General features: G+C 34.9%; 2 protein-coding genes and 1 pseudogene across 2 annotated transcripts; 1 reads left to right on the forward strand and 2 right to left on the reverse strand.

The window, feature by feature from the left end:
* Positions 1-132: 132 nt before the first annotated feature.
* Positions 133-2,088, reverse strand: LOC145612503 (cytochrome P450 CYP82D47-like). Its single transcript, XM_081667862.1, has 2 exons — positions 1,174-2,088; positions 133-756 (listed from the first exon to the last, which is right to left on the reverse strand). Exons 1-2 carry the CDS (start codon positions 2,086-2,088, stop codon positions 133-135), a joined length of 1,539 nt encoding a protein of 512 aa, XP_081523988.1.
* A 7,308-nt stretch (positions 2,089-9,396) lies between these two features.
* LOC145610830 (cytochrome P450 CYP82D47 pseudogene) lies at positions 9,397-11,228 on the forward strand (annotated as a pseudogene).
* A 1,390-nt stretch (positions 11,229-12,618) lies between these two features.
* Positions 12,619-15,071, reverse strand: LOC145611488 (cytochrome P450 CYP82D47-like). Its single transcript, XM_081666818.1, has 2 exons — positions 14,172-15,071; positions 12,619-13,596 (listed from the first exon to the last, which is right to left on the reverse strand). The coding sequence occupies exons 1-2, from the start codon at positions 14,865-14,867 to the stop codon at positions 12,952-12,954; spliced, it is 1,341 nt and encodes a 446-aa protein (XP_081522944.1). The 5' UTR covers positions 14,868-15,071; the 3' UTR covers positions 12,619-12,951.
* Positions 15,072-15,122: the final 51 nt, after the last annotated feature.

Consider the following 15,122-nt stretch of genomic DNA (forward strand, 5'->3'; position numbering starts at 1 on the left):
AGTAAACTAATGACAGGACATACTACCTCCGTTACATATTATTTGCAATGATTAGATTTCCTCTCTACTTTATGTCAAATCGTTGCAAATAATATGTAACGGAGGTAGTATGTAACTTCACACAAATAAAGACTAATTATAAAGGTGTTCAGGTTGGCGATTCCTGAGGATGACATCAAGAGGTGTCACTTTGAGGTTGGTTATTCCGAAACCCTCAGTCATATCAACAGGTTCATCTAAGTGAATCGAGATGTCAAATCCGTGGAGTAAATTAGCTAGTGTAAATTGCATGACCGTAAGGGCGAAAGATATACCAGGACAGATCCTCCTTCCACTTCCAAAGGGCATAAATTCAAAATTTTGGCCTCGAAAATCAATGTCTTTGTGAGTTGAGAGAAACCTTTCAGGATGAAAATCTAAAGGCTTTTCCCAAACTTGTGGATCTCTCTGTATTTTGTATAGATTAACAAAGAGTTGTGTGCCAGCTTGGATGTTGTAACCGCGGACAGTGCAGTCTGTGATGGCTTCTCGAGGGACTGAAAGTGGCACTGCAGGGTATAATCTCATAGTCTCCTTAAGAACTGCTTGCAAGTAGACTAAATTCTTGAGGTCTGATTCTTCCACTTGCCTTTCTTTGCCTACCACGGTGTCGAGTTCAGCTTGAGTTTGCTTCAGAACTTGTTTATTGTTGAGTAGCAATGACAGTGCCCATGTTAAGGTTACTGCTGTAGTGTCTGCGCCTGCTAAAATCATAGCCTACCAAGTAGAAGAATATATATCATATATCTTACTCTTGATTGTTAAAATTGACATCATTAGGAAGCAATAAGTCCTTTCTTGGTTAGTAAAGTATGAGTCATTCAATTAACACAGATGTTAACTTGTGTCAAGGTTTGAAACTTAACAATTAGATAATACTGCTTTAAGTTTATAGTCCTGTTTTTATTTAAATTTTCCCAATTGTACCAATCAACGGAGTTAAATTACTTCAAATTGCAGGCCACATAATGATTTAAGAACTATACTAAGCCATAGTGAAAAACATGCATGCTTCTGATGTAATCTGTTTTGTTCTTGTCAGAAAATTAGAGTATCCAAGATCCTATCATACTTATTAATAATGTTGAATTATCAATTGAAACAAAAATTTCAAAAATGAGTAAGAGTTCTCACTGTACAATTGGCTTTAATGATTGTATCAGTTTCGAATTTGGAAGTGGTTTCCTGTCCAGTCTCGAAAATACCAAGCATCATATCCATGAAATCTAGCTTTCCTTGTGCCTCTTTGGACCTTCTTCTGTTTTTATGTTCATCCAACCACCTTTCGACTATACGATCAATCTCTTTTGCCACTTTCTTCATTTTTTTCTCGTACCCTCCAAAATCAAACCACCTCAGGAAGGGCAGTGCATCAGCAGGGACGAATACAGCTGCCAACTCGAAGAAATCCCTGAATACCTTCACACACCTATTATATTCCTCCCCTTGGTAACACTCCTTCATTGACTTGCCCGAAATTATTCTTACTATAGTGTTCATACTAACATCAGTAAACCATTGTTTCATGTCAGTTGATTCAGACCTAGCAGTAGATATACTCTTCATGGCCGATCTTACCTCAGAGACCCTGACAGTTTTAAACATCTCCACTCGATGGTTGGACAATAACTCGATAGTGGTAAACTTACGAATCTCACGCCAGTATTGACCATATTGACTGAAGCCTATCATAGCACCATTGTAAGCCAAATGCTCTACAAAGATTGTTTGGGGGCGATTTAAAAAAGCTCTGTCATTGGCGCCAGCTAAGCACTCTTTCGCCATCTCTGCTGTACTCACGACCAAGGCTCGTTGTACACCAAGCTTAATCATGAAGATTGGACCATATTTATCTGCTAATTTCCCCAAGGCTATTTGAGGAAGTCCTTGCAGAAGATGAAGATGGCCTATTAAAGGCCATGAACTAGATGGTTCAGGGAGTTTTCTGTTTTGTTTTCGTCGAAACAGGCAGTAAAGAAATAGTATTAAGGCAAGAAAGCTTGCAGATTCAGTAGGGAACTGAACGGGCAGTCCAAAGTTAAATTCCATTTGCATTTAGAGTTTTTTTTTTTTTTTTTTTTTTGTTCTTTCTGACAACTTATCAATAAGATTGTTCTATGTATGAATGTATTCCTTGTTTATATGATATGATGTTTAGTTATTAAATAATTTATTAGCCAATGATATTTAGTTGCGAAGAAACATCTTTTAACATGATGATGCGTGTACTTTTTGTTTCTTTGAATAGCAAATTAGGATTATTGGCATTTGTATTGACTTTTGTTTCAGCGTGATAAACGATAATTACAACTTGTTAAATACATTTAAACAGTTTTTCACCAAAAAAAATAAAAAATACATTTAAACAGTAATGTAACAAATAATGTAATGCATTGCCTCTTCCTTAAATTTCAGCTTAGATCAGGGAGAACTATGAGACTTGGATGGAATGACAAATTCAAGCAAAAACAAATTTGCTAATTATTGGGTCATTATTCGGGTTCAGATTGGTCTAATTGGGTTGGATTGGTCATTTGAGATTGAGTCATGTTAAATTATATCATCCGTAAATTTTGTTTTCAACCGGATCCCTTAAGGATTATAAGCCCGGCCTTTTTGTCAAAAAGGAGTACCCCGAGGCAAATTTTTATATGTGGTTGGCCACACCGTGTGGCCAGGTTACTCGAGTTACTCGACTAGAGGGTTACTTGAAAGGTTACTCGGTCAGGCGTTACCTGAGGGGTTCGGCCAGGGGATATGCGAGGGCTTACTCGGTCAGGGGTTACTTGAGGGGTTACTCGGTCAAAAGTACCTCGAGTAACTGCTAATCGAGTAACGCCGACCACACGATGTGGCCAGCCTGTGATAGCTTGGACCTCTTATTGAGGGCCCGCCTCTTTGAATTAGAGGGTAGATAAATGAAATAAAGGTTCTTGGTTGTCTTAAAAAAAAAAAAAAAAAAAAAAAAAAAAAAAAAAATAGGTTTTAACTTGCCAATATATTTTTATAAGGTTTATTTTGACAATAACGTTTGCTATATGTTTTTTCTAATAATTTTCCATTAAAAAAATGTAACTTTTCATTTAAGAAAATGTTTCATCTAAAGAAAATGGTTTATTACGGAATATATGTTTCGTGTTTACAACTAAATAACTCAAATTCTTATACATGGCTGGCCACATGGTGTGGCCAGTTATTATGAGGGTACTTCTTGAGTGTTATAAGGGTTAGTCGATCATCAGGGTTAATTTATCAGTGTTATAGGGGTTACTCAATCATTGTTAAGAAGGTTACCCGATCAGTGTTTTAAGGGTTACTTTGTTCTTTTACAAGCGCTCACGTGGCGCGGAAAATGTCATCCCAGTGTAGCTCAGTGACAGATTTTCCTCTTTTTTACATCCATTTCTTTCGATTCTCATGTTCAATTGCCTTTTACTCAACACAATTTAAAGGGGTTAGGGGCAAGCATTTAGTAGCAGTCAAATGAGAGTAAATTGCAAATCTATACTTTATATATCATTCAAGTTGGGCACAATAATTTTGGTGGGTGGGATATTGAAACAGAGAGAAAGGTAAAATACAAAAGTGTCCATGTGATGTTAATATATAAACTAAAGAATAAGACCCTGTTTGATTCACCTTAATTTTGCTGAACTGAAATTATTTTTACTGAACTGAACTTATTTTTACTGAACTGAACTTAATTTTACTGAACTGAAATTATTTTTACTGAACTGAAATTATTTTTACTGATTTTCTATTATAACTCTTCTTTAAGAAAACTGAATTTTACTAAACTGAAATTATTTTTACTGAACTGAAATTAATTTTACTGAACTGAACTTATTTTTACTGAACTGAAATTATTTCTACTTAATATTATTTTTTTAAGGTGAAGAGAACAGGGCCTAAGTGTGAAAAATTAGGGGTATATTGGGTATTTGCAGTGTGAACATAGATAATTTTTTGTCCTAAAATGAAATGGTGTAATATTTGTGAAATTTTTTTAAAAAGCAAGTAGTGTAATATTAAAGAATGGAGAAAGTATTAAAAAAACGTTCCTAAAAATATCAATGTGTCATGTGCATCTCATTGACCAACTTATTACTGTACCATCTAACATCTAAGTTAGAACTAACCATGTTCTGTCTATGTACATAAATATATAAATACAAATTTTTATATGCGGCTAGCTATATGGTGCGGCAAGAGTTACTTGTATGGTGTTACTGTAGGTGTTACTTGTATTCTGGGGTTACTTGTATGGGTGTTACTGGTTTTGTCAGGGGTTACTTGTAGGTGTAACCTGTATTTTGGGGTTACTTGTATGGGTGTTACTGGTTTTGGTCAGGGGTTACTTGTAGGTGTTATTTGTATTATAGAGTAACTTGTATGAGTGTTACTGGTTTTGGTCATGGGTTACTTGTAAGGTGTTATTGGTTTGGTACGAAGTTTTGGTCTTGGGTTACTTGTAGGTGTTACTCAATCCATTCAAATAACTCATACATGTAACCTCACAATATAAATAACCCATACAAGTAATCCCATAATACAAGTAACATTCTACAAGTAACTCCAGAAACAAGTAACCTAGAATACAAGTATCCCGGCCCTGCCGCACTGAAAAAGCTCTGATATATAAATACATATTTGTATTAGAAAGGAAAATTTAACAATTACCACCTTCTGTTATGTCTATTTTAGCAATTACCACCTTCTATTTTTTTTTTTTTTTTTTGAAAATTACCACCTTCTATTTTCAAAAAAATCAAAAGTTACCACCTTCTTGCCCCTCAACTATCACGTGACGTCATTTTGGGTTCATTCTTTCCCTTTCCTCCCTATTTCCCTCACATTTCTCATTCCTAACTCGATTCTCATCCTCCCTTTTACTTCTTTTTCCCCAAACAATCAAAAACACTTCAATTCACTCCTCCAAATCAAAATTGACGAACAATTATTGGTGGTTTGGGGGAAAAAAAAGTAAAAGAGGAGATGAGAATCCAAATAGGAATGAGAAATATGAGGGAAATAAGGAGGGAAGGGAAAGAATGGGCCCAAAATGAAGTCACGTGGTAGTTGGGGGACAAGAAGGTGGTAACTTTGGATGTTTTTGAAAATAGAAGGTGGTAATTTTCAAAAAAAAAAAATAGAAGGTGGTAATTGCTAAAATGGACATAACAGATGGTGGTAATTGTCAAAATTTCCTATTAGAAATAATAGCAAAAATTGTTCAAAACTATTTATTATTGTCATAACAATTAAAAAATTCTTTAAAGCCCTTTAATATTAATAAAAATACTTAAACTAACACCCAGAGTAACGCACGGGTCGTACACCAGGAAACTAATCAAAACAAAAAAGGTTGTGGCATTACTAGCATTGTTCAAGAGAAGCCCCCATTAATTAGGCTGATAAACAATCTTCAAATACAAATTTTTGTATGCGGCTGGCCACATGGTGCGGCAGGGGTTACTTGTATGGTGTTATTGTAGGTGTTACTTGTATTTTGGGGTTACTTGTGTGGGTGTTACTGATTTTGTCAGGGGTTACTTGTAGGTGTTACTTGTATTCTGGGGTTACTTGTATGGGTGTTACTTGTGTTTGTCAGGGGTTACTTGTAGGTGTTACTTGTATTATGGGGTTACTTGTATGAGTGTTACTGGTTTTGGTCAGTGGTTACTTGTAGGGTGTTATTGGTTTGGTACGAGGTTTTGGTCCGGGGTTACTTGTAGGTGTTACTCAACCCATTCAAGTAATTTATACAAGTAACCCCTGAATACAAGTAATCTCAGAATACAAGTAACTCCAGAAACAAGTAACCTAGAATACAAGTAACCCTGCCGCACCATGTGGCCTACCGCACTGAAAAAGCTCTGATCTTCAAATTTACATAATTTGTGATTACTGATTAGCAAATACCCGTAGCGATTTTATCTTTTTACTTAAAAACATGTCAATTTTGCCCTTGATAAACAAAAGCTTATTAAAACTTGTAATTTTCTCATTGTTCCAATTCTTCCAAACAACTACAAACAGACGAAGCTTTCTGCCGCTGCTAAGATCAAAGCTCCTGCAAAGCTAAAAGAATCGGCTATAAATAAAATCGTGGACCCTAATTTGTTATGAAAGGATCACCCAGCTCGGATCGGCTCGACAAGGTAATAATTGCTCAATGCTCAATACTAATTCAATTCACTTGTTTAGTTGTTTGATTTACTAATATATAACTAGCCTTCTGGCCCGTGCAATGCACGGTTTGTTCATAGAAAATTGCATTGAGAGATGAGTGAGGAAATACCAATAAATAATTATGAGTGTAATATGTAACCGAAAACATAATTAAAGAAATTAAAATTTTGGAACTTTAATTTGAAATGAGACTTAATAGAAAGAAGATGGAGGGACTAAAATCAAAGAGAGAAAATAAAAAGGTTGAATTAAAGAGGGGAGATGAAGATAAAGTGTTTAATGAAAGAGTTAAAAAGAATTGTATAATTAAAAATAAAAAATATATAAGGACATGGGGCACATTGAGTTGAAAAAGATGATAGGGAAGTGTAATAGAATGATGACATATGTCTTTTTTGGTTTGCTTTTTTAAATACTAAGTATAGATTATGGGATTACGGCTCATTTATAATCCGTTTATAAATAGTGGTAATGAGAATGAATTTAGTTTAATTTGATAACTAAAGGAACATTTTAATGTATACTGCAATATACTCCCTCCGTGTTTTTTTAAGTGATACATATTCCATTTCCGGCCGTGTTTTTTTAAGCGATACATTTCCTTTTTTGGCAAAACAATACATTAAAATATTATATCTCTCTCCTCTCATGGTCCCCACCCAAACCCACTACTACTTTTTTATTATATTTCTCCTCTCACATATATTACTTTTCAATAAACTTTTAACCCCACTATCTTTCTTTAACAATTTTTTAATACTCCACTAACCCACTTACCTCTTATTTTATTTAAGTCAATTAAATTGCCTAAAACTATGTGCCGGTCAATATGTATCACTTAAAAAAACACGGAGGGAGTACAAAGTATGAAAGTACAAATTAATTCCCATTACCACAGTTCCTACAAGTACCGGGATCAAAACCCAATCCAAACACTTTATTTATTTATTTTTTAAAAAAAATGGAAAATAATATAAGGTATGTATAAAAAGCTAAAAAAGAAAGCATAAATAAAATAGCTTCATTAATTATATTGGTTTGCGCGTGATTTTGTTATACATTCCTAAACTAATACGAATTACCAAATAAGAAAATATATTTAATGCTGATTTGTAACCCTAAGGACTACATATAGCATTACCTAAAAAATAATTGTCACTTTTTATTTTGTACATGTATTTTATTATATACATCAAAAAATTAATTTAAATTATCTTATGCAATACTGTTATAGGTAATTTTGTAAGGGCATTAAGGGATGTTCTTTGATTAACCAAGTCTTGTCAAAGTATTTCTAATTTTGTTGGTCAGATTTGGTTGTGATTTTTTGCAATTTAGATCACCCATTAATCTCAATTTTACATTTTGTCAATTAGAACAAGAAATTTCATATGGGTATACGGAGTATCAAATTTTATAGGAATTCGTCAACTTTGGACCCAAATTAGGTGAAATTTTGTGACCATGATTCCTGTTAATTTGGAGGCTACAAAGCAATATTATGCAACTAGTAGCCTTGTAATATTTTTGACAAACACTATTCCACAAATTGGGTATGCTCTTTGTTCAATTTTACTAGTTGTGATAAATAAATATGCAATTACTTAGTTTAATTATCTTGGATTGTTGATTGCCTTGCAATATTTAACCTCCGCTTTAGGGGTTTGGAATGTGGAGAACTTAATCGTTCAATGGTTGGCAGTGACTCTGCACTCATAAAATCCTGGATCCGTCATTGACTACACTAGTTTAAGTGCATGTTTGGTAAAGGTGCCTTTCTACTCTGAAAATGGATTTGAGTGTTTGGTTAGAAGGTCTAGCTAACAATTACCTTACTTCGGAGTAGGGGTGATAATGAGATTGAGCTATTCGTGAACTATTCGAACTCGATTCGGTCAAAGCTCGGTCAAAGCTCGATTCGTGGTGGCTCGACTTGGGTTTGAGCTCGGCTCGAGACCTTAACGAGCCAAGCTGAGTTATGCCAAGTTCGGCTCGAAAGTTCGTGAACAAGCTCGATTATTTTTTTCATATAAAGAAATCATGTATATAAATATAAATGTATTTATCAATAGATATTACACAATAATAAGTTAGTGTTTTCATTATTAAAAAAATAAACTTGTTGTAAAATAAAAAAAAATTAATAATAAACAATAAAGAAGACAAGTAAACTAGGGATAAGAATAAATCAAGTTTGTTCGTGAACAGTTCGAGTTCGGCTCGGTCAACGCTTAGTCAAAGCTCGGCTCAGTCAAAGCTCGACTCTTAAAGGTTTGAACTCGGTTGTCATCTCTGAATTTTAGATAACTCGGAGAACTTGTTCTTTACATCGTTGTGAAAGTCTCAAAATTACTTCAAACCGCAAACCAAATAAGTTTAATTCACAACTTAAACCCGTTATGAGCTGAACCATAGTGAAATCATGTTTGTGATGTAATTTTTTTGTCCCTAGCTGCATTTTATAAGGGTGATTTAGAAAATTTGTCAATCAAAAGATTACCAAGTATAGTATTAGTTAAGTTATATGACATTTCCATTTCTGAAAGTTAGTACAGTACTCGGAATATTGATGTGATACAAGAGCAAATGAAATCATATTAAGAATTGCTAATGAAATCAACATATTTTGCGAATTTTAGTAGCCTATTTGTTCAAAGGAAAATGACTCGGAACTCAGAAGACATACAAACTTTACTACTTCATGTAAAACATCCAATAAAAATTTAATCTTTTGCTAAAGTGTTATAATTCCCTAGCCGTTCATGCCATCTTCACCTATCTACATCAAATGACTCTGAAGACATACATCTTATTAGTGTACTTGAACATCTACAGCATTCACATTCACTAGGCATATTGCAGTAATGTCAATTGCTTAATCCTTTTTCCAATACTAATGCAATGTTACCAATTAAAGTATACAAAGTTACGTTCACGAAAATACTACAGACTTTTGTTCACTAAATATGTGTTAGTGCGTCTGAAATATGATTAGTGACTGTCATGGACATCAGAGTACCTACCAGGCTACCAGAAATGATACCGCGACAACCAATTCATAAGATATTTTTACCAGTAAAATCTGTGGCAAAATTTCAGCACCATAAATTTTCACAACAAAAATCTCATCAGATCTGGCCAGAAAAGTGAATCAGCTAACTTTGAATGGAGTTACACAGCCCCATCAAGCTCCTACTGTCAACTGAAGCCGCGACAATTTTTGGCTTCTTTTTATTCCTTTACTGTCTAATAAGATGGAAAACTTACCGTGATACAGCCAAAATTAACCCACCCGAACCATCTGGTTCATGGCCTTTCATTGGCCATCTACCTCTTCTAGGAAGAAGCCTTCCTCACATTTCTTTGGGAAATTTAGCAGACAAATATGGTCCAATTTTCATGATCAGGCTCGGTGTCCACCGAGCCCTGATTGTGAGCACAGCAGAGATGGCTAAAGAGTGCCTATACACCAATGACAAAGTATTCTTAAACCGGCCTTACACAACTTTTATAGAGCATCTGGGTTACAACTCTCTTATGATGGGTTTCAGCCCTTATGGCCCTTACTGGCGTGAGATGCGTAAGATAGTCGTGACTGAGCTACTGTCCAGTCATCGGCTAGATATGTTAAAACATGTTCGATTATCTGAGGTAAGATCGGTCATAAAAGGTACACATGAAAGCTTCTTAGTCAAGAAAAAATCATGTCCTGACTTTGATTATAATGTATTAGTGGACATGAAACAGTGGTTTAGTGACATAAATTTAAATACATCAGTAAGATTAATAGCTGGAAAGTCCTTGAAGGAGTTCTATCAAGGTGAGGAAGAATATAACAGGTGCATAAAGGCTTTGAGGGACTTTTTCGACTTGGGAGGAGCCTTTGTTCCTGCTGATGCTCTTCCATATTTGAGGTGGTTTGATATTGGAGGGTATGAAAAAGCTATGAAAAAAGTCGCAAAGGAAATCGATCATGTAGCTCAATGTTGGTTGGATGAGCATAGAACCAGACAACTTTCTAAAGATCAGGGGAAAGAAAAACAGGACTTTATTGATGTAATGCTTGGTATATTCGACACTGGATTGAATAACCCTTCGCGAATTGAAGCAGATAGAATCATCAAAGCCAATAGCATGGTAAGCACTTAACCTTTACACTAACAGACTGATAGATAAAACATGATATATTCTTGCTTCGCAACAAAGTCCAAGCATCATTATAAGCGAAAACAGAATAGCATAGGCTGGTTGCATCCTTGAAATGAATTTTATTTTGTCACATTCATATTACTGATTTCATCAAATTGTTGCTTCTTACACCAGTTTAGTGTCAATAATCATAAAAATAACATTTTTGCTCAATTTTTTAACAGGCTTTGCTACTAGCAGGAACAGACACCACCGCGGTAACCTTAACATGGACACTATCTTTGCTAATGAATAACAGAGAATCTCTTAAAAAAGCTCAAACTGAAATCGATTATTACGTGGGCAAAGAAAGGCAAGTCGATGAATCAGACCTCAAGAAATTAGTCTACTTACAAGCTGTTCTGAAGGAATCCCTGAGGATATATCCAGCTGCACCACTATTGACTCGAGAGGCCATCGCGGATTGTACAGTGGGTGGTTATCAGATCCTTACTGGCACCCAACTCTATATCAATATGTACAAGATACACAGGGACCCTGAATTGTGGCCTAACCCCTTAGATTTTCGCCCCGAAAGATTTCTTACTACTCACAAGGATTATGATGTCAGAGGGCAAAATTTTGACCTTATTCCTTTTGGAAGTGGTAGAAGAATTTGTCCTGGAATATCTTTTGCCCTGCAGATGACTCAGTTTACATTAGCTAATTTACTCCATGGTTTCGATATCTCAACTATATCTGATGAAGTTGTCGACATGACTGAGAGTTTAGGAATAACCAACCTTAAAGCCACACCGCTTGAAGTCTGCCTCAAACCTCGTCTTCCAGACCATGTTTATAAATTGTAATTATCCTAAGCTAGTACGATTGTAACCTATGATATCACCTCACCATGTAAGTCTTACTACTTAATAATGTTGTTATTCGCTTTAACTCCCTTGTTTTTTAGCCAAGTCCCCTGATTCGTTGGTTCCATATATGTCGAAGGTGTTGTTGAAATATTTTGGGCAATAGAGTCCATACCCCTAGCTATTTTAACAATATTTATGTCATTGTATTAGCCTTATATCCTTTGGAAACTTGGTAGAATATAAATGTAATAGGGTGAATGCCATATCTCACAGAAGTGAACAGATTGAACTGTAATGGAAACTGCAAGGTTATGTGAAAATTACCCCAGTAGAAATTCCCCCGTAGTTGATTATTGTAAATAACACGCTTATACAACATTCAGTTGAAATAATCAAATTTGCTAGTGTGTTAACTGCCAATAATAAATCCATTATTTTCTTCATCATATTTTCTCTTTAACACCCTTCAGCTTAAAGCTATTTTCTTGGTACTGTTTCATCTGTTCTGTTATGAATGCCAATAAACTGTAGTTATGCTTCCTAGTTAAAGTTTTCCAATTATACCAATCAATAGAGTTGTCATCTCTGAATTTTATACAACTCTGAAGAACTTGTTCTTTAACTCGTTGTAAAAGTTTCAAAATTACATCAAATCACAAACCCCATAAGTTCAATTCACAACTTAAACCTCGATTATGAGCTAAACCATGCTTGTGATTAGGGCCGTCTTATGCAAATTAGGGACCCTGTGCTATTTTTATTGGAGTAGAATGTTTCAGAGTTTAATATATCGCTAATAATGAAAAGAAAATGATAAAAATATTCAAGTTTTTTAATAGTGAATTTATGCGCTAATAGTATTCGATCATTTACTTTATACTCCTTCCGTTTTTAAATACTTGCTTCATATCTCCATGCGCCGAGTTTTAGGAGAAATGAGAGAAAAATAATAAAATATGGAGGTAGTGGGGTTAGTGGAAGGATAAAAATTTGTAAAAAGCAAAAGTATGTGAGAAAATTAGAGAAAAGAGGATATGAAATTAATAAAATACTCCCTCTGTTTTTAAATATTTGCTTCATTTATCTATGCGCGGAGTTTTAGGAGATTTTGGGTAAAGTTTTAAAATATAGAGATAATGGAGTTAGTAGAAGGTAAATTGGAGGATAAATAATCTAAAAGTCCTAATATTGGGTTTTATTAGTTGAGAGAAATGATTTAAATAATACAAAAGCTTTTCAAATAAGGAAATAGAGCAAGTATTTAAAGACGGTCGCAAAAGAAAAGTGGAGCAAGTTTTCTCTCAACCGTCCCACAATACTTGTCACAGTTCTAAATAAAAAAATGGAACAAGTATTTAAAAATGTTTGACTAGCACTAAATGTATACTATATTATTATTAATTTATCATTTGGATACTATCTGTTGATACTTTATTATTGTATTGTAGGTTACTTTCGGCTATATAAATAATTTTGCAGACAAAAACCATAGGGTATATAACTACTGAAGAATGACAATAATGGATCAGGTTCATCATGTCCTTCATTAACTGAGTCACTGTTAAGGATGATTTGTTTAGGGTTGAAAACAGATTTATAAGAAGATAAAATATGTAGCTTAATGTAAAACATATAATTGTAGTAAAATTCTGTCTAGATAATTACTGATTGCTGCACAACATATTAGTGCAGAAAAGAAAAGGTGGTATGCAGATGATAATTAATCAATAACCATTGTAAAGTCATTATAAAGGTTGGAAGGAAGGCGATGGGTGAGGATGACCTCAAGTGGTGTTGTTTTGAGGTTGGTTAGTCCAAAACCCTCAGTCATGTCGACAGTTTCATCCAATGGAGTTGAGATGTCAAATCCATGGAGTAAATTAGCCAGTGTAAACTGCATGACTGGAAGGGCAAATGATATACCAGGACATATCCTCCTTCCACTTCCAAAAGGCATAAATTCAAAACTTTGGCCTCTAACATCATAGTTTTCACTAGTTGTGAGAAACCTTTCAGGACGAAAAACCAATGGGTCTGACCACACTCTTGGATCCCTGTGTATCTTGTAAAGATTGACAAAGAGTTGTGTCCCAGCTGGAATATTGTAACCACTCACGATACAATCTGAAATAGCTTCTCGAGGGACTGAAAGGGGTGCAGCAGGGTATAGTCTCATAGTCTCCTTGAGAACTGCTTGCAAGTAGACTAAATTCTTGAGGTCTGATTCTTCCACCTGCCTTTCTTTGCCCACTATTGTGTCTAGTTCAACTTGAGTCTTCTTCAGGATATCTTTATTGTTGAGTAGCAATGATAGTGCCCATGTTAAGGTTACTGCTGTTGTGTCTGCTGCTGCTAAAATCAATGCCTTCCAAGTACAAGAAATTAATTAATGTTTGAAAATATCTCATCTAACAATTGGACAACTGTAAAATTTGATGGAATTTGTTAGAGGGGGCTAGACAGTGATATCAAGTAGGGTTCGCAATGGCCCATTATTATCTCACTAGAGATTTTTATGCCTGACAATAAGCTGTATTATGTCCTTATTTGGTTAGTTTTGTATAGATTATCTCTAATATCACTTTGTTTTGAGATTAAAGTGAGTAAGATGATGATAAAACATAGTTCTGCATATTAGTTCATTTTTATCAATCAGCCGAACTCACTGACCTGTAATCACCTCTAGCAACTGTATAAGAATTGCTCTTTTTCCCAAATTAAATATTTAAAAATAAATTCAGATTAAGGGCTGTGCAAGCTTAGTTCATAACTAAAATGAGCTCAGATTCGAACAAAGCTATCATGAAAACATGGTTGCTTATAATTTTTTTTTTATTTTTTATTCTTGTCATAATATTAGATTGTTCAAGAACTAATCCGACACTGATATTTCATAATACAAAAATTAATTTTAATTAATTTGTGTGTAGAAGTTCTTACCATGCAAGTGGCTTTGATAATTGTATCTGTTTCATATTTGGAAGGCTTTTCCTGTCCAGACTCGAAATTACCAAGCATCACATCCATGAAGTCCAGCTTTCCTTGTGCCTCTTCAGAGCTTTTGTTTCTATGTTCATCTAACCACCTTTGAGCTATGTGATCAATCTCTTTTGCCACTTTCTTCATTTCTTTCTCATACCCTCCAATATCAAACCACCTCAGGAAGGGCAGTGCATCAGCAGGGACAAATACACCTGCCAATTTGAAGAAATCCCTGATAGCCTTTACACACCTATTATATTCTTCCCCTTGATAAAATTCCCTCAATGACTTGCCTGAAACTAATCTTACAATAGTGTTCATGCTTATATCAGTAAACCATTGTTTCATGTCTGTTAATTCAGACCTGACAACTGATATACTCTTCATCGCTGATCTTACCTCAGATATCCTGACATTTTTAAACATCTCTACCCGATGGGTGGACAGTAGCTCGACAGTGGTAATTTTACGCATCTCACGCCAATATGGGCCATATTGGCTTAAGCCTAACATGGCACCATTGTAAGCTATATGCTCTACAAAGATTTTTTTGGGACGGTCTAAGAAGACTTTGTCATTGGTGCCGCCTAAGCACTCTTTTGCCATCTCTGCTGTGCTCACAACCAAAGCTTGGTGGATACCAAGCTTGATCATAAAGATTTGACCATATTTATCTGCTAATTTTCCCAAAGTTATGTGAGGAAGTTCTCCTAGAAGATGTAGATGGCCAATAACAGGCCAAGAACCAGATGGCTGGGGAGGTTTTGCCTTGGTGTCAGTTCTCTTTTTTCGTCGAAACAGGTAGCAGAAAAATAGTAATAAGGCAAGAAAGCTTGTAGCTTCAGCAGAGAGCTGAAATGGTAGTCGAAATTAAGATTCCATGTTGTTTTACAGCTTTTTTGTGGTGAT

This window comes from Chenopodium album, chromosome 24 (genome assembly GCF_948465745.1).
Source record: "Chenopodium album chromosome 24, dcCheAlbu1.1, whole genome shotgun sequence".
Lineage (NCBI taxonomy): Eukaryota > Viridiplantae > Streptophyta > Magnoliopsida > Caryophyllales > Amaranthaceae > Chenopodium > Chenopodium album.